General features: G+C 43.6%; 1 protein-coding gene across 5 annotated transcripts in view; it reads right to left on the bottom strand.

Moving 5' to 3' along the window:
* Nucleotides 1–8,883: 8,883 nt before the first annotated feature.
* Nucleotides 8,884–24,915, bottom strand: part of PGAP1 (post-GPI attachment to proteins inositol deacylase 1) — a 1,221,194-nt gene continuing 1,205,162 nt past the window's right edge. For all 5 annotated transcript variants that reach the window (XM_056536018.1, XM_056536017.1, XM_056536020.1 and 2 more), the window contains one exon: nucleotides 8,884–10,204. In XM_056536018.1, the coding sequence (XP_056391993.1) occupies nucleotides 10,066–10,204 (139 nt within the window). In that variant the 3' untranslated portion in view covers nucleotides 8,884–10,065. The remainder of the gene's footprint in view (nucleotides 10,205–24,915) is intronic.

Genomic DNA, 24,915 nt, shown 5'->3' with positions numbered 1-24,915 from the left:
GTGCAAATACCCAGGGGGGTCATCAGACCCCCCCCCCCATGTCGGCGATTGGTGCAAATCACACTTGAATTCACACTTGCGATTTGCACCGATTCCGGTCATACGGGTCTATGGTGACCCGGTATATAAGGGGCATCGCGGTTGTCTAAGACACCCACGATCCCCCTGTAGCTATCGCTACAGGGGGATCGTGGGTGTCTTAGACAACCGCGATGGAGTGAGTTGGCAGAGGTTGGCACCCCTCCTATCCCTGCTATTGGTGGTCTAGACGCGACCACCAATAGCAGATCGGGGGCGGGGGTGGTTTACTTTCGTTTTCTCCGTTCTGCCCACCCACAATAGGCGGGGCAGAACGGGGAACCGAAGGGGACTGAACGCTAAAGATGCACTTACCCGTTGGAGGAAGCTGCGGGACGGGATCGGCGGCGGTGATCGGCGCGGGTGGCGATGTCGTGCGGCAGAATAAGACGGCTCCCTGGATCAGACGGAAGCCGATAAGTTGCCTAGCAACACCTAGAGGGCTACAGTCTGAGACTGTAGCGCTCCAGATGTTGCAAAACTACAACTCCCAGCATGCCCAGACAGCTGTTTGGGCATGCTGGGATTTGCAGTTTTGAAACAGCTGGAGGTCTACAGTTTAGAGACCACTGCACAGTGGTCTCTAGATCTTGCAAAACTACAACTCCTAGCATGCTCACATAGCAGTTTGCTGTCTGTGCATGCTGGGATTTGTAGTTTTGCAACATCTGGAGGTCCACAGTTTGGAGATCACAGTGCAGTGGTCTCTATCTGTAGCCATCCAGATGTTGCAAAACTGGAAATCCCAGCATGCCGAAACAGCTGTCTCGGCATGCTGGGAGTTGTAGTTGTGTACCTCTAGCTGTTGCATAACTAGATCTCCCAGCATGCCCTTCGGCGATCAGTACATGCTGGGAGTTGTAGTTTTGCAACAGCTATAGGCACACTGGTTGGAAAATACTGAGTTAGATAACAGAACCTAACTGAAGGTTTTCCAACCAGTGTGCCTCCAGCTGTTGCAAAACTACAACTCCCAGCATGCACGGTCTGTCAGTACATGCTGGGAGTTGAGGTTTTGAAACAGCTGGAGGTTTGCCCCAAATGTGAACGTACAGGGTACATTCACACGGGCAGGTTTACAGTCAGTTTCCTGCTTCAAGTATGAGCTGCGGCAAATTTTTCGCCGTAGCGCAAATTTCTAGCGGGAAGCTCACTGTAAACCTGCGCCCATGTGAATGTACCCTAAAAACACTACAGTACACTACACAATAAATACATAATAAATGGTAAAATAAATGGTAAAACACTACATAAACACCCCCTTACACTGTCCCCCCCAATAAAAATGAAAAACATATTGTACAGCAGTGTTTCCAAAACGGAGCCTCCAGCTGTTGCAAAACAACAACTCCCAGCATTTCCGGACAGCCACTGACTGTCCAGGCATGCTGGGAGTTTAGCAACAGCTGGAGACACCCTGTTTGGGAATCACTGGCATAGAATACCCCTATGTCCACCCCTATGCAATCCCTAATTTAGTCCTCAAATGCGCATGGCGCTCTCTCACTTCAGAGCCCTGTTGTATTTCAAGGAAACAGTTTAGGGCCACATATGGGATATTTCCGTACTCGGGAGAAATTGCAGCACAAATTTTGGGGGGCTTTTTCTCCTTTTACCCCTTATGAAAAGGAAAAGTTTGGGGCTACGCCAGCCTTTTTATTTTCACAAGTGTTAAAAGGAAAAAAGACCCCCAAAATTTGTAATGCAATTTCTCCTGAGTATGGAAATACCCCATATGTGGGCGTAAAATGCTCGGCGGGCGCATAACAAGGCTCAGGAGTGAGAGCGCACTATGTACATTTGAAGCCTAAATTGGTGATTTGCACAGGGGTGCCTGATTTTACAGCGGTTCTGCCATAAACGCAAATAAAGAAGTACCCACACGTGACCTCTTTTTGGAAACTACACCCCTCATAGAACGTAACAAGGGGTATAGTGCGCCTTAACACCCCACAGGTGTTTGACAAATTTTCATTAAAGTTGGATGGGAAAATGAAAAAAATTATTTTTTTCACTAAAATGCTGGTGTTACCCTAAATTTTTCATTTTCACAAGGAAAAATAGGAAAAAAGCCCCCCAAAATTTGTAACCCCATTTCTTCTGAGTAAGAGCATACCCCATATGTGGATGTAAAGTGCTCTGAAGAGAAGGAGTTCCATTGGGATTTTGAAGAGAAAATTTGTTGGGGGTCATTTTCTCCTATTACCCCTTGTAAAAATTTAAAATTTTGGGGAAAACCAGCATTTTAGTGAAAAAATAAATGTTTTCATTTACACATCCGACTTTAGCAAAAAGTCGTCAAACACCTGTGAGGTGTTAAGGCTCACTGTACCCCTTCTTGTGTTCCTTGAGGGGTGCAGTTTCCAAAACAGTATGCCATGTGTTTTTTTTTTTTTTGCTGTTCTGGCACCATAGGGTCTTCCTAAATGCGACATGCCCTCCAAAAACCATTTCAGCAAAATTCGCTTTTCAAAAGCCAAATGTGACTCCTCTTCTGCGCACTGTAGTGCACCAGCAGAGCACTTGACGTCCACACTTGGGGTATTTCCATACTCAGAAGAGATGGGGTTACAAATTTTGGGGGGCATTTTGTCCTATTATCCCTTGTAAAAATTAAAAATTTGGGGGAAAACTAGCATTTTAGTGGAAAAAAAGAAATAAATCATTTACACATCCAACTTTAACAAAAAGTCGTGAAACACCTGTGGGGTGTTAAGGCTCACTGGACCCCTTGCCTTGAGGGGTGTAGTTTCCAAAATAGTATGCCATGTGGCTTTTTTGCTGTTCTGGCACCATAGGGGCTTCCTAAATGCGACATGCCCCACAAAAACCATTTCAGAAAAACTCACTCTCCAAAATCCCATTGTCGCTCCTTCCCTTCTGAGCCCTCTACTGCGCCCGCCGAACACTTGACATAAACATATGAGGTATTTCCTTACTCGAGAGAAATTGGGTTACACATTTTAGGAAGATTTCTCTCCTTTTACCCCTTGTAAAAATTCAAAAACTGGGTCTACAAGAACATGCCAGTGTAAAAAATGACGATTTTGAATTTTCTCCTTCAATTTGCTGCTATTCCTGTGAAACACCTTAGAGGGTTAAGAAACCTTTTAAATGTCATTTTGAATACTTTGAGGGGTGCAGTTTTTATAATGGGGTCATTTGTGGGGCATTTCTATTATGAATGCACTTCAAACCCACTTCAAAACAGAACTGGTCTCTGAAAAAATTTGATTTTGAAAATTTTGTGAAAAATTGGAAAATTGCTGCTGAACTTTGAAGCCCTCTGATCTCTTCCAAAAGTAAAAAAATGTCAACGTTATGATGCAATCATAAAGTAGACATGTTGTATATGTGAATCAATATATCATTTATTTGGAATATTCATTTTCCTTATAAGCAGAGAGCTTCAAAGTTATAAAAATGCAAAAGGTTACATTTTTTCATCAAATTTTTGAATTTTTCACCAAGAAACGATGCACGTATCAACAAAATTTTACCACTAACATAAAGTACAATATGTCACGAAAAAACAATCTCGAATCAGAATGAAAGGTAAAAGCCTCCCATAGTTGTTAATGCTTAAAGTGACAGTGGTCAGATGTTCAAAAAATGGCCGGGCGAAACAGTGAAAATTGGCTGGATCCTTAAGGGGTTAATGCAAATTTTTACCTGGGGTGCCCAAACTTTTGATCCCCACTGTATGTACGTATATATATATATATATATATATACACTGTGGGGATGGTATGCAATAATTTCTAGGGCTGGTTTTTATCCCAGTCTGACCCTGTTTCTTCTGCATCCTGCACCGTGCTCCAATGGTACCGACAGCCAGCAGCTCCCAAACTGTATTCACCTAGATAATGGCATCTAGCGCCATTTCTGTGTCTTTTTCTCCATACATTTTTCCTGCTTTTATAAAACCTGGCTGCAGACTTTGGAATTGCATAGACCCCTTACTTTTCGTGAGTCTTTGTATTGACAAGAATCCTCCTGGTCACCTGATTTCAGTCATCTATGGGTTGTACTCCAGGGTTGTGTTCACTTCCCTCCCCTGCTTACCAAGAGGGGTGGTCCTGGGAGCTGAGCTCTACTTTCATCACACAATAAAAGCTCTCCTCGTCTGCCAAAAAATCTTGTTTTCTGTTATATTTGCAGATGACCAATTTTTCTATTTTCTTGAGGGGGTATCAGGTTCCCTCACTGTTAGGCCCCTTTCACACTGCCGTTGTGCCTCGTCGGCAAACATCCGTCAGGCACTTTATTTTTGTGGCGTAATGGACTTTATTTTTGACGGGACACAACGGAATACAACGGGTCCCGACAGATCCCATTTACTATTATGGGGTGAGTCGGGCGCCATTGTTTAATGACAGGAGTAGCGGGAGTAAAAAAACATTGCATGATGTATTTTTGCACCCGCTATTCTCCCCAGGTTCCCTGAGGGACGTCACACTGCCGTGTCACAACGGCAGTGTAAAAGTAGCCTTTACACCGATACTTTCCTGCAGTCCCGGATGTATGCTGGAGGTGCAGCTCAGCTCCAGATTCCATAGCCTACATCTGGCTAAAGTGCCCAACTTTACAGAGCTTTTGGGTGGTGGACCTTATTTCACGGAAAACTGGCCATGCTCTCCCACATACTCCTGGGTGCTTTTGCCATGTATGATTCAAGGAAAGGTAAAGGACCAGAAGAGGGAACTGGTGTGTCTACTACTGGCTGCGGCGTTCACAGTCATCCTAAGTAGATGTAGGATTGTTTAAGAAAGTGCTCTTTATTTATGCTATGAAAGAGTGTATGGCGTGACAAACTCTTGAAATCCAGGAAATATCATTCCTTCTCCCTTGTGCCCTAAATTTTGTATTCCATGTCCCACCCCGGCATTGTGCTTTGTCACATATATCGATGATTGTCCTTGGTGGTGGTCCCCCCCTCCTTCCCTTCCTGTTTTGGCCACTCCTCCCCTCCCTTCCTATTCTGTGATCCCCCTCTTGTTCCCTCTCTTTTTGTTTTTCATGTTATGTTGTTCCTTGATGGTAAATAACTTTTCTCTGGGGTCCTTATTTGGCTGCTTTTCTTTTGGTTTTGGTAGGTGGCCTACAAAGGCAGTATAATACTTTGTGCATTGTGTGCTTAGACTATTCAGCGCTCATTTGCTCCCCCTTTACAGCTTCGGAGGACTAGTGATTCTTCCTCTGCACTGACTGCACGCTGTTGTGAAGCTTTTTCTGTTTAAGTTTTGTGCATTGTATCTACACCACTGTGTCTTATTTTATGTATATAAAGCTTTATGTACGACTTCTGCCCTTGTACTTTCACTTAATTTTGCCTTATGTACCCCTTTTGGATCAATAAACATGTTTTGAATACGAAAAAAAATGTTTGTGTGACAAATTTTTAAATAAATGCTATAATAACTTAAAGAGAATATACACCAGAGAGTCAGCCAGCACAGTGCACAAAGTCTTCTAGTGTACCAGCCTGAACGGAGTAGTAAGCAAGTCAAAAACAAATTGCTCAGAGTGGTGCTCAACCTCAATATAATGTAAATAAACAGTCCAGCCAAGTACCAATATGTAGGAAGAAGTCTCGGCACTCACGTATCTCTGCAAAATCTTTTGTGTTTATTCACACTGTGAATAAACACAAAAGATCTTGCAGAGATACGTGAGTGCCGAGACTTCTTCCTACATATTGCATTTATTGGTCTGCGAGCACCACCCGGTGTTACACGAGTGCTGACTCTATTTGCTTCATAGCCAAGTACCAAATCTGGGGGAGCACTCTTTGATGCAGTAAAAAACAAGTATTTATTTATTCCAATACACAAGTACAACACATCCCACTGATAGCCCTCCCCCTTTGGCAGATAACTTGCCCACTTCTATCCTGAAATGCTCATCCCTCTTCCTCTGCAGATCTGTGGCGTTATTGGCCAAGAAAACTGGAGAAAACTGCATGGAGGCAGGCTGCTGCTGAATGTACAATGCGAAGAAGAAAATACTACATTAGCAACAAGATTAATATCTCTGGAATGGCTGCATTCATTTTCACCCAGTGAGAGGTGTTTGTACAGGTAGATGGTGCAGATGGACCTCTTTCTTTTAGGTTAGTACAGGTGACCCTGATACAGTTTTAATACATGAATATTCAGTATATGGGACATTTACTGTGGTAAGAGATAAAATGATAATTGTTTGCTGTCCGTGCACAAATTATTTATGCATCATAATAACTGTTTAAACTATTTATTCTCCTGGCATACAGCTTATTTTATTATTCTACCTATGGAAAACATGTATAAACATTATCAGTTATAACATACATACAACTAAAAAACACACATTTTCCTTTTTTACAAGGTGGTTTTATTATGCTACAGTAGTAAAGTCAATGATATGTATCCTAAAATGAATCCACTAAAGATATAACTCATCACAAAAAGAAGAAATATCAAAGATAAATAGACAGAAATTCAAAATAAACTAAAAACATTAATTTTTAGGACTGAAACTAGTTTGTGGCTTTAACCCCTTAAAGACTTAGGGATTTTTAATCTTTGCACTTTGCTTTTTTCCTCCTCCCTTCCTAATAGTCATAATGCTTTCAATTCACCTACAGGCCCATATGAGGGCTAATTTTTTGTGTCATCAGTTGTACTTTCTAATGACTTTTAGTTGAATCCATTACTAAGCCAGGGCTTAGCGTTATCCCCAAAACCAGCTAGCGCTAACCCCCATTATTACCCCGGTACCCACCGCCACAGGGGTGCCAGGAAGAGCCGGTACCAACAGGCCCGGAGCATCAAAAATGGCGCTCCTGGGCCTAGGCAGTAATGGTCTGGCGTTACTTAGGCTGGGGAGGGCCAGCAATGGTCCTTGCCCACCCTGGTGATGTCAGGCTGTTGCTGTTCGGCTGGTATTGTGCTGAGAATGAAAATACAGGGAACCCTTTGCATTTTATTTTTTTAAACAAAAAACACATAGGGTTCCCCGTATTTTCATTCTCAGCCAAATACCAACCAAGCAGCAACAGCCTGACGTTACCAGTCCAGGAAAAACATTAAAAAGTGATCAAAATGTCACATAAGTCGCAAAAGGGGTACCAATAAAAACTACATACAGCCCTATATGGAAACATTTATATATTAGGTTTAAATATCCTAATTTTGTTTAAAAAAAGTTTGAGCTTTTTTAAAAGTAGTACAATAATAGAAAAGCATGTAACCATGGGTATAATTTAAATTGTTTTGACCCACAGAATGTGTGCTCTTCTTTTTAATTTCCTTACAAAATAATATTTTTTGGTTGCACCATACATTTTATGGTAAAATAAAAAAGGTGGCATTACAAAGTACAACTGGTTGCGCAAAAACAAGCCTGGGTCTGAAAATAAAAAAATCTATGTTATGGCTCTTAGAGAACGAGAAAGAAAAAAAAAGATGCAACAATGAAGCTGGCTGTGTTCTTAAAGCCCAAATGAGCTGTGTCTTTAAAGGGTTACTCCACCCTTAAAGGGGTAGTCCAGTGGTGAAAAAATTATCCCCTATCCTAAGGATAGGGGATAAGTTTGAGATCGCGGGGGGTCCGACCGCTGGGGCCCCCTGCGATCTCTCTGTACGGGGGCCAGGCTCTCCGGCCAGATAGCGGGTGTCGACTCCCGCACGAAGCGGCGTCCGACACGCCCCCTCAATACAACTCAATGGCTGAGCCGGAGATTGCCGAAGGCAGCGCTTCGGCTCTGCCATAGAGTTGTATTGAGGGGGCGTGTCGGCCGCCGCTTCGTGCGGAGGTCGACACGCCCCCTTCCCGCGGGCTGTCGGGGCTCTGTACAGGAGATCGCAGGGGGCCCCAGCGGTCGGACCCCCCGCGATCTGCAACTTATCCCCTATCCTTAGGATAGGGGATAAGTTGTTCACCACTGGACTACTCCTTTAAAGGGTTATAGGGGATAAGATGTCAGATCACAGAGGGTCCAGTTGCTGGAACGCCCCCCCACGATCTGTGGGCTGGTGTGAGGTGCTGGTGTGAGGTCCTCCCCTTGGATCTTCGAAGATTTCCGAAGGGGAGCTAAGGCAGGGCAGAGAGGATGTACACACCTCCCTCAGCTCTGAGAAGCTCAGCCTTCATTGTATCCTCCAAGCGAGGATGTAGAAATGTAGTGTTCAGCGTTCATTATGTAAAGCAGCCTTCATTTTACCGCAGCCATACGGAGGACGTAGAAATGCACAGTGTTGACAGAGGATACAATGAAGGTGGAGCTGCTCCGAGCAGAGGGAGGGGAGCTGAAGGAAGTGGGTACATCCTTTTTTGCCTTCGCTTGCCTTTGGCAATCTTCGGAGAGCCAAGGGGAGGAGCAAACACAGACCTGCACTGGGTGTTTCACAATGGGGGGGGGGGGTAGTTTCACGCTGTCCAATCAGTGCTTACAGTGTCACACTGTGAAATAACATCTCCCTTTATGCTTGACAACTGAGTATATAATTTTCTTGTAAAGTTTAAGTTGTTTGCAAAAATTATCCTTGAATTAAGTCATGGCAGAATAGAACAAAATTGGTGAGTTACCCAAGTACAATGACCATATTTCAAGCTGTCCATGTCAGGAACTGTCCAGAGCAGGATAGGTTTGCTATGGGACTTGCCCTGGACAGTTCCTGAAATGGACAGAGTTGTCAGCAGAGAGCACTGTGGTCAGACAGAAAAGAACATAAAGAGCATACAGCAGCTGATAATTACTGGAAAGTTTAAGATTTTTAAATAGAAGTAATTTACAAATCTGTTTAACTTTCTGGCACCAGTTGATTTAAAAAAAAAAAAAAAAGTTTTCCACCGGAGTACCCCTTTAGGGGTTTTCTAGGCATAAATGATTGACAGCCTATTTTTTCGGATTTTACTCAATTAAATTAAGGCACCAAAGGTTTTACACTTGTGATACTTTTGCTCTGAACACTGTAATCCACATAAGAGATACCTGTTTTCATTTAGTTTAAAGGGGCTGTCCAGAAACATACATTTTTATATATATATGGCATATATAAAGGGCATATCTACACTGGTCCCCCACTGGACATCATCCAGTCATCCACTTTCCACTCCTACTCACAACAGGAATTTCCTACTTAGCCCATCATTGACGGTGGTGGGACACCACTGCAGCCAGTGATTGGCCGAGTGGGCAGTTTTTGCAGAGATGACTCACAGAGGACCAGATGAAAAACCAGAAGCTGCAGGGAACTAGTGTTGTGCAAAAGTGAAAAAAGGGTCTGATGAAGCATATCTGAGCACGTGCAATGGCTGTCTCCCAGTGATGTCCTGACTCATAGCGTTTGTTTCATCTCCTACGTCCACATGTATGGAATATATTAACCTGCACTGAAGAAAATAAAGTAAAGTGTCTTTTGCACATGGATCCGGTGAGGGTCTATTACTATAGTGGGTTGCGAAAAGGTTTTTGCCCCTTTCCTAATTTATTTTATCATACTTTTATTATGGGTGAAAAAAAGCTATCCAAATATTTATAGGTTATCTTTGTGTAAAATTAAAATTTGTTATAAATGAAATGATCACTAAAGAACTTCATTTTGTGTTTACTTGGGTTATTTTTGTGTAATATTAAAATTTGTTGATCTGAAACATTTGATGATCTGAAACATTTAAGTGTGACAAATATGCAAAACAAATAATAAATCAGGAAGGGGCAAATACTTTTTAACAGCACTGTATATAAAAAAAATGTATGCCCCTGGACAAACCTTTTAAAAGGAAAAAAATGTGTACAATAAAAAATGCGCTAAAATACATTTCTAAAAACCAGTTACGTTATTCACAAAAATGTACTTTAATTTTCAGCAATATAAAATTTTATTACAAATCATTAATGTGAAAAGACCTAATCTTAGGAAAATTTATTTTATAGTTCAATATTAGATTTATTTAACAGATTAAAAAGAAAAAAAAATCAAGCTTAAACTGCAATATCACAAACTATATAAAGCATGACAATGAATGTAGAAAAAGAGAAAATGTAATAAAATAAGGTACTCTGTATAAATGAAGCTGCCCAAAGGCCACAACTAAAACTGAAAAAGGGAGCTGAAGCTGAGCTGTAATCTTCAACAATTTGCTGCAAAAGAAACAGACAGTAAGAATTAACAACACAAAAAAAGATTTTTCAAAATGTGTACATAATTTTTGGCCATTGATTTAACTGACATGTGCAATCTAGTTACAGTTAAACCTTCTGAAAAGACATTCCCCCTCCCCCCTTTGAAAAGACCCCATCTCATTTAGATTACTTTTTTTTTGTGGCACATTTTCCTCACATTTTAGTCTTTTATAAGCTGCTCCTTTTTTTTAAACAAAAATTTCTGTGGAAACCCATTTGATAAGAACACACATTGGAAATATTTTTACTCTGAATCATCTAGATACAGGTCTTCCCTGCGCCCCATCACCAAACCAGAAGGAGGAAGAGACTTGTAAGGGACATTAAGGGAGAGATGCTGGATAACTGGATAGGAGGCAGTGGAAAGGAAAAGTGCAAACATCATCTTGTTGTGTTAGGCAGAGGAACCACGAATGAGGTGCAAAACCATGCTTTGGATGAGAATACAGATGAGAAGCCGTGCTAGGTTCCAAGACAGAGATGGGGAGCCATGCTGGGCACCATCCTGAGCAATAATTTGAGAGAACCACCCCCTTAAAGGCTAAATTATTTACATTTTTTTGCAAATTTGGGTCTTTGGCTCAAAATCATTTACTGTAGTTGGTTAAACACAGTATATACAAGGCATTCGGTAAGTTTTCACATCCTTTTACTTGTTCCGCAAATTAATTTTCTTTAGCACTAGGCCACAATATATGTTCCCCATCATTCTTCACTCAATAACTCAATGTGAAAACAGAATTTTTGAAATGTTTAACAATTTTTTCAAAAAATAAAAAATAAAATTGCACATTAGAAGACGTTTTCAAACCCTTTGCTATGACACTTGGAAGCCCCCCCCCCCAAAGCTACATTTCATTTTTCTTGATCATCTTAAAGATGCTTCTACACCTTGATTTGAGTCACCTGTGGTAAATTTAGTTGCCCGAACATGATTTGGAAAGATAACCCCCAGGTCTCACAGCTGACATTGCATATCAGAGCAAAAAAAACAAAAAAACTGCCAGTAGAGCTTCGAGGATTATTTGGAGGCACACACCTGAAGAAGGGTAAAAACAAATGCTGCTGCACTGAAAGTTTCCAAGAGTACAGTTGCCTTAATAATTCTTAAGTTTTAAATAACAAGGAATCTTCTTAGAGCTGGCCAGGTAGGCCTGTGCGGAAGGTCCATGGTGAGACCTTCATGAGGCCTGGTTCTCTGCAGGGGGACAAGGCGGCCCCAGTGCCCGCGCCGTTCCCAGGTCCCCATCACCCTCAGGTGTAACAGCTGGAGACACCCTGCTTGGGAAACACTGATGTATGGTCCTCAGCAGCGTTTATGCTGTAATTTCATAAATGCTAGCTCCTGGCAGCAGCGCACTGCCCCAGGCAGAGTGGCAGGACAGGAGCGAGCACGGCAGAGTGCTAGTCCCTTAAGCAGCCTTGCCCAACAGTTATCTATTGTCCATGACTCGTGGACAAGCTAATGCTGCTTTGGGACTCCTCAGTGTCCCAAGAGGTATGGGGACCCATAGTAGAATGATTTTCAAAGACAGTTTTCTCTAATAAAATGTAATTATTTTTTTTAAAGACGTATATTAGATTGTTTTTCTAAGATGTACAACATATAAAAAGGTTTGTTTTGGTGCTTAGCGCAGGGGTATGCGGGTATGCAAAAGCGCTTAGCGGAGGGTTACACAGGTATGTGGAAGCAGTGTGGTCAAACCGCACAATCGTGCTTAGCGGAGCGGTATGCAAAGGCATGGTTGGCCCAACACGAGTCAGGGGATGTTGCTCAACCAATAAGAATCATTTTCAAGCACCACGTGTAAGCTAGATGAACTTTGACCTCTGTGGAAGCAACACGTGTAATCTAGATAACTAGGTCTATAAATTCAATGGGGGCTCAGCTTAACCCCTTAAAGGACAACTGTAGTGGAATACTTTTATATATGCCCGTGCCTCAAAAATAAACAAAATAAACTCATACATACCTTCCTACGAGCCCCCCGTTGGTCCGTCACAGGCCTCACGATCCGGCAGTGCTAACCTCATTCCACTTCCTGGGGACAGGGACTCCGCAGAGCCGTCGGTGTATCACCGGCCGCAGCGATGTCCCGCCTCGGCCTGTGATAGGCTGAGCCCACTGTCATGTAAGAAGCCAGCCAGAGCTCCTTACATGACAGTGGGCTCAGCCTATCACAGACCAGGGCGGAACATCGCTGCGGCCGGTGATACGCCGACAACTCTGCAGCGTCCCCGTCCCCAGGAAGTGGAATGAGGTCAGCACTGCCGGACCGTGAGGCCTGTGCCGGACCAACGGGGGCTCGTAGGAAGGTATGTATGAGTTTATTTTGTTTATTTTTGAGGCCCGGGCATATATAAAAGTGTTCCACTACAGTTGCCCTTTAAGGACTCAGCGTTTTTCTGTTTTTGCATTTTCATTTTTTCCTCATCACCTTCTAAAAATCATAACGCTTTCAATTTTGCACATAAAATTCTATCTGATGGCTTATTTTTGGTGCCACCAATTCTACTTTGCAGAGACATTAGTCATTTTACCCAAAAATCCATGGCGAAACAAAAAAAAATTTGTGCGACAAAATTGAAGAAAAAATTTTAATTTTTTAATTTTGGGGGCTTCCGTTTCTACGCAAAACATTTTTCGGTAAAAATGACACCTTTTCTTTAGTCTGTAGGTCCATACGGTTAAAATGATACCCTACTTATGATTTTTTTCAGAAGTACGACAAAATCAAACCTATATAAGTAGGGTATCATTTTAACTGTAAAATCATAACTGTAAAAATCATAACTACATGCAGGAAAATTATACGTTTAAAATTGTCATTTTCTGACCCCCATAACTTTTTTATTTTTCCACGTACGGGCCGGTATGAGGGCTCATTTTTTATACCGTATTCAGAAGTTTTTATCGGTACCAATTTTGCATTGATCGGACTTTTTGATCGCTTTTTATTCATTTTTTTATGATTTAAAAAGTGATCAAAAATACGCTATTTTGGACTTTGGATTTTTTTTTTTGCGCGTACGCCATTGACCGTGCGCTTTAATTCGATTTTTAGATATCTATATATTTTTATAGTTCGGACATTTACACATGTGGTGTCCCGGTACCGTATTGCATACTGTACTTTGGTTAGGGGTCCCCAAAGTCAGAGTTCCTAGGAACTGTGGGGGTCCGCATCCCTAGTCATCCCCTAGTCACCCCTCAAATAGTTAATATTCCAGTGAATTATATGTAAACTTCCCTGGGCTGAGAGCTGCACTACAGGACATAGACTGGGGGAGGTGTTGTCAAACACTGATACAGAAGGTAAATGGGACATCTTTAAATCAACTCTAAATAACTATACAGCTAAATATATACCAAAGGGGAACAAATATAAACGATTAAAACTAAATCCTACATGACTGACAAATGATGTTAAAAGAGCAATAAACAACAAAAAATAGCTTTCAAATAAATACAAATCTGATGGGTCAGCTATAACATTTAAACAGTACAAGGAGCTTAATAAAATCTGTAAAAATGTAATAAAAACAGCAAAAATTCTAAATGAGAGACAGGTGGCCAAAGAAAGCAAAACTATTCTATATATATATAAAACTCAAAGTGTGTGTGTGTGTGTATGTATGTTCCACAAAAACTTTCAAACGGCTTAAGATATTAACATGAAACTTGGCACACATGTTACTCATATGTCAACAACAAATATAGGATAGGTAATTTAACCCTTACTCACCCCCATTTGCCAGGGGCGGGGCTTATGTTTTAAGTCCCATGCAAGTCAATGGGAAATATATGTTACCGCATAACTTCCAAACGGCTGGAGATATTTCGATAATACTTGGTCACATGTTACTTATATGTCCACTTAAAATATAGGATAGTTAATTTAACCCTTAACTACCCCCATTTGTGAGGGTCTGGGTTTTTGTTTAATGTCCCATACATTAAGATCAATGGGAAATGTATGTTCCCATATAATTTCCGTACGGCTGGAGCTATTTCAATACCTGGTACACATATTACGGGTCGGGATATGAAGACGGGATGGGAGGTCGGGATAGGAGGTCTGGAAAGGAGGACGGGATATGAGGACGGGATAGGAGGTCTGGATAGGAGGTCTGGATAGGAGGTCTGGATAGGAGGTCGAGATAGGAGGACGGGATAGGAGGTCAAGATAGGAGGTCGAGATATGAGGACGGGAAAGGAGGTCGGGATAGGAGGACGAGATAGGAGGTCGAGATAGGAGGACGGGAAAGGAGGTCGGGATAGGAGGACGGGATAGGAGGTCGGGATAGGAGGTCGGGATAGGAGGTCAGGATAGGAGGTCGGGATAGGAGGTCGGGATAGGAGGTCGGGATAGGTCGGGATTGCTCTTTCTGAGTGTTGCTGTGTAAGAGGGGGCATGAAAGAGGAGTTTCAAAAACTGTGATTATCTGTTGTGCGGAGTGAATCTGTGGAGTGGGTGCGACTGCCTATAGCCCACATTCTTATTTTGGGTAAGTTTTTCTCTTTTGCACATAGTGGGATAACTGTTAGAGTTTAAACACCCTTTTTCATTTTTTTTTTTTTTTTTCTCTGTTCCACCTCTAGGGGGAGGAGGAGTAGATTGGGCACAGGTGTATAAATCTTAGCTTGGGACTCTTATTGAGAGCTTGCTCTTCTGAGTGTTGCTGTGTAAGAGGGGGCGTGAAAGAGGAGTTTCAAAAACTGGAGTTTGAAAGCAGGAGGTTGAGATCGCTGTGAGTTTTAATTTTTGAACCCACAAGGTCTACAAAAAATTTTAAGTGTCATTTTGACTGTCTGTTTTTTCCTATACATTTGTGAAATCCCCATAATTAGATGGCCTCCATGTTGGAAAATGCAGTCCAATGTACATCCTGTTCAATGTATGCAATCCTTGAACAACAGTTTGAGGGTGCATATTGTTGTGCGAGATGTGTGCTAGTTGTCCGTTTGGAAGCCCAGATCCTGCATCTAGAGGGGCGACTGGCAACAATGAGAAGCATTAACAACATGGAGAGGAGTCTCCTGCTCACTGAGCAGGCACTCTCGGGAATAGAGGTGGGGGAGGACAGTGGGACGGAGTTGCAGGACAGTCAGGCAGTTAGCTGGGTTACAGTTAGAAAGAGGGGTAGGGGAAAAAGTGTCAGGGAGGCTAGTCCTGAACTGGCACACCCCAACAAGTTTGCCTGCTTGGCAGATGAGGGGGATGCCATTACAGAGCTAGCAGAACTGCAGCAGGATACCGCCTCTGACCGCCAGGGGGGTGTCTGCTCCAGTAAGGAGGGAGGGAGGAGTACAGGGCAGGCCAGACAGGTACTAGTGGTGGGGGACTCAATTATTAGGGGGACAGACAGGGCAATCTGTCACAAAGACCGGGATCGCCGAACAGTGTGCTGTCTGCCTGGCGCACGAGTTCGGCACATCGCGGATCGGGTTGACAGGTTGTTGGGCGGGGCTGGAGAGGACCCAGCAGTCATGGTACATATTGGCACCAATGACAAAGTAAGAGGTAGGTGGAGTGTCCTTAAAAATGATTTCAGGGACTTAGGCCACAAGCTTAAGGCAAGGACCTCCAAGGTAGTCTTTTCTGAAATACTACCAGTACCACGAGCCGCACCAGAGAGGCAGCGGGAGATCAGGGAGGTAAACAAGTGGCTCAGAAGCTGGTGTAGGAAGGAAGGGTTTGGGTTCATGGAGAACTGGGCTGACTTCGCTGTCGGTTACCGGCTCTACCGTAGGGACGGGCTGCACCTCAATGGGGAGGGTGCAGCTTTGCTTGGGGAGAAGATGGCTAGAAGGGTGGAGGAGTGTTTAAACTAGGGACTTGGGGGGAGGGAACCTACAGCAAAGAGGGGGAAGATAGTGTAGATAGAGAGGTGGGAATTATAAATGTACCTGGGGGTGGAGCGGAGGGAGGGGTTAGAATAGTTAATAGGAATAGGCTTCATAGGAAAATAAAACTTACACCCTTGAATCCCATTAACCCCAATAACATAAAGGATGGAAATGTAAAGTGTATGTTCACAAATGCCAGAAGCCTAGCAAATAAAATGGGGGAGCTTGAGGCCTTGATACTGGAGGAACATATTGATATAGTTGGGGTCACTGAGACATGGCTGGACTCCTCGCATGACTGGGCTGTCAATCTGCAGGGGTTTACATTGTTTCGCAAGGATAGAATGAACAGAAAAGGTGGTGGAGTCTGTCTGTATGTAAGAAGTGGTATGAAAGTCAGTGTGAACGATGCCATAGTGTGTGATGATTCTGAGGATGTGGAATCATTGTGGGTAGAATTACAAAAGGAGGGAAATACTGAAAAAATTATATTTGGGGTAATCTACAGACCCCCTAATATCACTGAAGAGATAGAAGTTCGGCTTCATAAACAAATAGAGAGGGCCGCCCGGGCAGGTACAGTGGTAATAATGGGAGATTTTAACTATCCAGATATAGATTGGGGTCCGGGGTTGGCTAAAACTACAAAGGGGCGACAATTCCTAAATTTATTGCAGGATAATTTTATGGGCCAGTTTGTGGAGGACCCAACAAGAAGTGATGCCTTGTTGGATCTGATCATTTCCAACAACGCAGAGCTGGTTGGTAATGTAACTGTGCGGGAAAACCTTGGTAATAGCGACCACAATATAGTTACTTTTGACTTAAAATGTAGAAAACAAAGACAGGCGGGGAAGGCAAAAACATATAACTTTAAAAAGGCAAATTTCCCTGGGCTGAGGGCTGCACTACAGGACATAGACTGGGGGGAGGTGTTCTCAAATACTGATACAGAAGGTAAATGGGACATCTTTAAATCAACTCTAAATAACTATACAGCTAAATATATACCAAAGGGGAACAAATATAAACAATTGAAACTAAATCCTACATGGCTGACACATGATGTTAAAAGAGCAATAAACAACAAAAAAATAGCCTTCAAAAAATACAAATCTGATGGGTCAGCGATAACATTTAAACAGTACAAAGAGCTTAATAAAATCTGTAAAAATGTAATAAAAACAGCAAAAATTCAAAATGAGAGACAGGTGGCCAAAGAAAGCAAAACTAATCATAAATATTTTTTTAGATATATAAATGCAAAAAAACCAAGGACAGAGCATGTAGGACCCCTTAATAATGATAATGGGGAGGTTGTCACAGGCGATCAAGAGAAGGCGGAGCTACTGAATGGGTTCTTTAGTTCTGTATACACTATGGAAGAAGGAGCTGACATTGGCCAGGTCAGTGCTGGTAACACATCATATAATGTACTGAACTGGCTTAATGTAGAGATGGTACAAGGTAAGTTAAGTGATATAAATGTAAGCAAATCCCCAGGACCGGATGGACTACACCCAAGAGTTCTTAGAGAGGTAAGTTCAGTAATATCTGTACCCCTGTTCATGATATTTAGAGATTCTCTGGTGTCTAGTATTGTGCCAAGGGACTGGCGCAAGGCGAATGTGGTGCCAATCTTCAAAAAGGGCTCTAGGTCTTCCCCAGGAAACTATAGACCGGTAAGTTTAACGTGCATTGTGGGTAAATTGTTTGAAGGACTTATAAGGGATTACATACAGGAATACATAGGGGATAATTGTATTATAAGTGATAGCCAGCATGGGTTTACTAAGGATAGAAGTTGTCAAACCAATCTAATTTGCTTTTATGAAGAGGTGAGTAGAAGCCTTGACAGAGGAATGGCTGTGGATATAGTGTTTCTGGATTTTGCTAAAGCATTTGATACTGTCCCTCATAGACGTCTGACAGGTAAGTTAAGGTCTTTGGGTTTGGAAATTTTAGTTTGTAACTGGATTGAACACTGGCTCATGGATCGTACCCAGAGAGTGGTGGTCAATGATTCGTACTCTGATTGGTCCCCGGTTATTAGTGGTGTACCCCAAGGTTCAGTACTGGGACCGCTGTTGTTTAATTTATTTATCAATGATATAGAGGATGGTATTAACAGCTCTGTTTCTATCTTTGCAGATGACACCAAGCTTTGTAGCACAGTACAGTCTATAGAGGATGTGCATAAGTTACAAGATGACTTGGATAGACTAAGTGTCTGGGCATCCACTTGGCAAATGAGGTTCAATGTGGATAAATGTAAAGTTATGCATCTGGGTACTAATAACCTGCATGCATCGTATGTCTTAGGGGGGATTAAACTGTCAGAGTCACTGGTAGAGAAGGATCTGGGTGTACTTGTAGATCACAGACTACAGAATAGCATGCAATGTCAGGCTGCTGCTTCCAAAGCCGGCAGGATATTGTCATGTATCAAAAGAGGCATGGACTCAAGGGACAGGGACATAATACTCCCCCTTTATAAAGCATTGGTACGGCCTCACCTGGAATATGCTGTTCAGTTTTGGTCACCTGTCCATAAAAGGGACACTGCGGAGTTGGAAAGGGTGCAGAGACACGCGACTAAACTAATATGGGGCATGGAACATCTTAGCTATGAGGAGCGATTGAAGGAGTTACAATTGTTTAGTCTTGAGAAGAGACGTTTAAGGGGGGATATGATAAACGTATATAAGTATATTAATGGCCCATACAAAAAATATGGAGAAAAACTGTTCCAGGTTAAACCCCCCCAAAGGACGAGGGGGCACTCCCTCCGTCTGGAGAAAAAAAAGTTTAGTCTCAAGGGGCGACACGCCTTCTTTACCGTGAGGACTGTGAATTTATGGAACGGTCTACCTCAGGAACTGGTCACAGCAGGAACAATTAACAGCTTTAAAACAGGATTAGATACATTCCTGGAACAAAATAAGATTAATGCTTATGAAGAAATATAAAATCTCATCCCTTCCCCGATATCGCGCCACACCCCTACCCCTTAATTCCCTGGTTGAACTTGATGGACATATGTCTTTTTTCGACCGTACTAACTATGTAACTATGTAACTATGTATAGGAGGTCGGGATAGGAGGTCGGGATAGGAGGTTGAGATAGGAAGACAGGATAGGAGGTTAAGATAGGAGGACGGGATAGGAGGTCGGGATAGGAGGATGGGATAGGAGGTCGAGATAGGAGGTCGAGATAGGAGGACGGGATAGATAGGAGGACGAGATAGGAGGACGGGATAGGAGGTCGGGATAGGAGGTCGGGATAGGAGGTCGGGATAGGAGGTCGGGATAGGAGGTCGAGATAGGAGGATGGGATAGGAGGATGAGATAGGAGGATGAGATAGGAGGTTGAGATAGGAGGACGGGATAGGAGGTCAGGATAGGAGGAAAGGATATGAGGACGGGATAGGAGGTTGAGATAGGAGTTCAGGATAGGAGGTCGGGATAGGAGGTCAGGATAGGAGGTCAGGATTAGGAGGATGGGATAGGAGGACGGGATAGGAGGACGGGATAGGAGGTCGACATAGGAGGACAGGTCGGGTTAGGAGGTCGGGATAGGAGGACGGGATAGGAGGACGGGATAGGAGGTCGAAATAGGAGGTCGGGATAGGAGGACGGGATAGGAGGATGGGATAGGAGGACGGGATAGGAGGATGGGATAGGAAGTCGGGATAGGAAGTCGGGACAGGAGGTCGGGACAGGAGGTCGAGATAGGAGGTCGGGATATGGGGTTGGGATATGGCAACAATATATGAGGACTGCATATGATGTCAAAAGCTTCCTCCTTTGTTTACTTTCCTCCCCAACAAGGATTAGGAAGGAAAAACCGGGCAACGCCGGGTACTCAGCTAGTCCTAAATATATTTTTTAGATATAAATGCAAAAAAAAACAAGGACAGAGCATGTAGGACCCCTTAATAATGATAATGGGGTAAGTTGTCACAGGCGATAAAGAGAAAGCAGAGCTACTGAATGGGTTCTTTAGTTCTGTATATACTAAGGAAGAAGGAGCTGACATTGGACAGGTCAGTGCTGGTAACACATCATGTAATGTACTGAACTGGCTTAATGTAGAGATGGTACAAGGTAAGTTAAGTAATATAAATGTAAGCAAATCTCCAGGGCCAGATGGATTGCACCCAAGAGTTCTTAGAGAACTAAGTTCAGTAATATCTGTACCCCTGTTCATGATATTTAGAGATTCACTGGTGTCTGGTATTGTGCCAAGGGACTGGCGCAAGGCGAATGTGGTGCCAATCTTCAAAAAGGGCTCTAGGTCTTCCCCAGGAAACTATAGACCGGTAAGTTTAACGTGCATTGTGGGTAAATTGTTTGAAGGACTTATAAGGGATTACATACAGGAATACGTAGGGGATAATTGTATTATAAGTGATAGCCAGCATGGGTTTACTAAGGATAGAAGTTGTCAAACCAATCTAATTTGCTTTTATGAAGATGTGAGTAGAAGCCTTGACAGAGGAATGGCTGTGGATATAGTGTTTCTGGATTTTGCTGAAGCGTTTGATACTGTCCCTCATAGACGTCTGACAGGTAAGTTAAGGTCTTTGGGTTTGGAAACTTTAGTTTGTAACTGGATTGAACACTGGCTCATGGATCATACCCAGAGAGTGGTGGACAATGATTCGTACTCTGATTGGTCCCCGGTTATTAGTGGTGTACCCCAAGGTTCAGTACTGGGCCCGCTGTTGTTTAATTTATTTATCAATGATATAGAGGTTGGCATTAACAGCTCTGTTTCTATCTTTGCAGATGACACCAAGCTTTGTAGCACGGTACAGTCTATAGAGGATGTGTATAGGTTACAAGATGACTTGGATAGACTAAGTGTCTGGGCATCCACTTGGCAAATGAGGTTCAATGTGGATAAATGTAAAGTTATGCATCTGGGTACTAATAACATGCATGCGTCGTATGTCTTGGGGCAATTAAACTGGCAGAGTCACTGGTAGAGAAGGATCTGGGTGTACTTGTAGATCGCAGACTACAGAATAGCATGCAATGTCAGGCTGCTGCTTCCTAAGCCAGCAGGATATTGTCATGTATAAAAAGAGGCATGGACTCGAGGGATAGGAACATAATACTCCCCCTTTATAAAGCATTGGTATGGCCTCACCTGGAATATGCTGTTCAGTTTTGGGCACAAGTCCATAAAAGGGACACTGTGGAGCTGGAAAGGGTGCAGAGACGCGCGACTAAACTAATATGGGGCATGGAACATCTTAGCTATGAGGAGCGATTAAAGGAGTTAAAATTTTTAGTCTTGAGAAGAGACGTTTAAGGGGGGATATGATAAATGTATTTAAGTATATTAATGGCCCATACAAAAAATATGGAGAAAAACTGTTCCAGGTTAACCCCCCCCCCCCCCCCCCAAAGGACGAGGGGGCACTCCCTCCATCTGGAGAAGAAAAGGTTTAGTCTCAAGGGGCGACACGCCTTCTTTACCATAAGAACTGTGAACTTATGGAACAGTCTACCTCAGGAACTGGTCACAGCAGGAAAAATTAACAGCTTTAAAACAGGGTTAGATACAAAATAACATTAATGCTTATGAAGAAATATAAAATCCCATCCGTTCCCCAATATCACGCCACACCCCTACCCTTCAATTCCCTGGTTGAACTTGATGGACGTATGTCTTTTTTCAACCGTACTAACTATTTAACTATATATTATATATATATATGCTTACCTTCATAGCGTCGCAGGACCTTAGGTCATGTGATTCGGGTTAGTACTCTATGGTAGGTAAAAGGACCTTTGGAGGTTCATGAGTCATGTGATTACCCATAAGACTTTGTAAAGCTGATTGACAGATGGTCTGGACCAATCCTAAAATGGCCAGTCCCTGCCCATATAAGGGAGCTGCAGCCAATAGACGCTCTCTTGTTCCTGAGCTGCAAAGCAAGCAGCATCTCTTTGCTCTTGGGTTGCTGACACTTCATGAGGAAAGACCTCCGCAACTTCCAACGACTGCTACTAGGCCACAGCCTGCCGGCCTCGGCCTGAAACGAAACAGTGAGTTCTTACAACTTCCCCACTTATGCTAGCGAGACCTCTGGACCTAAACATACCCCTAAATCCAGCGGATCTATGCTTACAAAATCCTACTAATATAAAGAACTTACAAAAGTCCCAACCATACGTCAATCTCAGCTGCGCTGTACATAGACTTTGTTATAAGGACTGTTCCTGTTATCTCATGTTACAGAAAATGTCCAGTAAAGTTTCTGAAAGTTTTCAGCAAAGCTCTGGATGTGGACATTGCATTTATTCTACATCTCCCTATCGCTTTTGGGAATGGTGGCGATAGGCCAAGCATCACAGTATTAATCCCCACCCTGGCATCACGACTGACAAAAGTTAATTATACCCGTGATATACCTCACAGCAACACCCCAACTGCCATACACCCCCCCCCCCCCCGAGGCACCACAAAGCCTTTTTGGCGTCACAAACAGGATACGGGTGTGTGCCTGCTGCTGTTACCACCAGTGAAAGTGTATTCCCCCCCTATATAAAAGACTGTATTCATATATAGAGACTGTGTTCATGTGCTGCCAACCGCATTTCCATGTACAAGAGCGGTGCGTGTGGCCACTAGAAAAGTAAGGGGGGAGGCGAAGACTTATTCGCTGTGCAAATGTGTAAAGAGAGAGGCAAATTTATGCTGTGATCCTCTGGTCTGGGCAGCATGCCTAGAGTTAACTTGCTACCAGAGAAGCGCGTGAAAAAGTCCCACGCTGCGCCATGTCCCGCCCCTGGGCGTGGCTGCCAAGTTAATGTATCGCAGCCGAAAGGGAACTTAAATGCACAGACGTTGTTCCAGGGAGGACCGGAAGTCGGGGCTGCACCGATGACGTTCTTCCTGCCGGCAGCCATTTTGGGGAAGCCCAGTACAAATAAACCCTGGAAAGCAACCTCTTCAGTCTGCACAGAGAGCTGGAGAGTACAGACATGGAGGAGAGCAGTGTTCCTCAGGGCAAAAGCATCAAGATGGCACCGGAACAGCGGAAAGTTGTGGCGGTCGCAGCCCAACTGTTCCAGAACCTCGCCGACCGTCTGCAGCGGTTGTCGTTGGATGAAGAGAGGGCCTGCAATCTTCCCCCACTGCCAGACGATGACTGGACGGACACAACTCCAGGAAAAGGCGCTGGGACACCTGGAGGTGCATCACCAGTGAGATTGTCCCCTCACCATAGGACCTGGGGCTCATGGGCCGAGATCCCGTCGGAGGAGTCATCAGTGAGTACCCTGCCAGAGGCGGCCTTTTCTTCCTCCTCCAGCCCTGAACCTGAGGTACCTCTATCCAGTTTGCAGAGTGCACGACCGCGCTCACAGAAACTACATAAGTGGGTTTTTGTAGATGAGCTGGAGTTAATCGAGTACATGCATACTGTACTCCAACCTACGCCTGGGAAGCCACTCCCTCCAGTTCCCACTGCTCAAAGAGAAAGGGCCCGTCAGGAGGCTGAAATAGCTGAGTTGATGGCACAACTAAAGGCCCGACACAGGGAACTGTATGCACCTAAACATGTTCATCTACCATATGAAGAGCAAGTGCGCTATCAACAAAACACAAAAGAAATGGAAGCGCATTATATCAGAATGTGGGACTACCCCCGAGAAGGGGAGAAACCTTTGGAGAGACACAGAGCCACTGTAACATAGTTTGACAAGGTCATAGGGTACGGGACACTTATGGATTGCCACACAGGGCAAATCCTCCTCGTAAACCGGCGAGCTGTACAGAGGCCATACATTGAAAAGAGGTTTCACTCACTGGAGGTGGGTGAGATTGTGGAATATACCCCTGTCCGGAGTCTTCGTGGAGGATGGGCTGCGGCGGTGACCCGACCAGCAGCTCCTACTCAAATACCCTTCAAATACTTCCCTTCAACTGATTGGGAGTCCGATCCCTTCAAGCTGAGAATAACGTGTTCTGCTCCTCCTGCCTATGCAACTGCAGAGAGAGATCTACGACAGCAGCAGCCACTTCTTTCTGAGTACAGCGAAGTGCCCAGGCCTGCCCACGACAAAGAGGTGAGGCCTAAACTTCGGGCACCAAAGACAGTACCTAGGCCTACTCCAAACGAGGAGATTTGGCTTTCTTCACAGTTACCAACTAAAGTGCTGCGGCCCGCTCCTGACATGGAGATGGGGCTGAATCAACCGGCACCAACCATGATACCAGTGACCACAGCGGCCAGTAATCCCATGGTCAATTTGAATCCATCAGTATCTCACTCTACTCTCACCAATGTGGTGTGGGAGAGTTATATCAACTCCCTGCCAGCTCCTGATGTTGGAAGAGCTAGGGGGTCCAAAAGAGCAGTAGGAAGAATTTGGAGGAATGTCTTCTAAGGGACTGACATCTGCTTTTGTTTTTTTTGTTTTTCTTTGTTTTTCCAGCAACCACCATGTTCAAGGAAGTGTGCCTAGCAGGACTATGCTAAGACTGTTCCAAGTTTTGCAACGTAACCATTAAGCTTGTGCCTGACCCTTGGGTCAAGAGACTCCTAGCCTGTAGGACATTCGTAAGATTTGTGCCTGGCTGATTGTGGTAAGGCCTTGTTTAAAAAGACTCCTAGTGTAGGTGGACTGCTGATCCTTACACGCCAGTTTTGTGTATATATCTCAAAAAGACTCCTAGTGTAGATGGACTTCACATCCATGTGAATTAAGATGGATGGTAGTAGAAGAAATAGAGGGCGTAACAGAAATAGAAATTAAAAATAAATTGTTACAGAGAGAGGTGTATTGGATAGAAACCTTA

This window comes from Hyla sarda, chromosome 8 (assembly GCF_029499605.1).
Source record: "Hyla sarda isolate aHylSar1 chromosome 8, aHylSar1.hap1, whole genome shotgun sequence".
NCBI classification, from domain to species: domain Eukaryota; kingdom Metazoa; phylum Chordata; class Amphibia; order Anura; family Hylidae; genus Hyla; species Hyla sarda.
The sequence above is the reverse complement of the archived record's forward strand: the minus strand, read 5'-3'. Positions and strand labels throughout refer to the sequence as shown.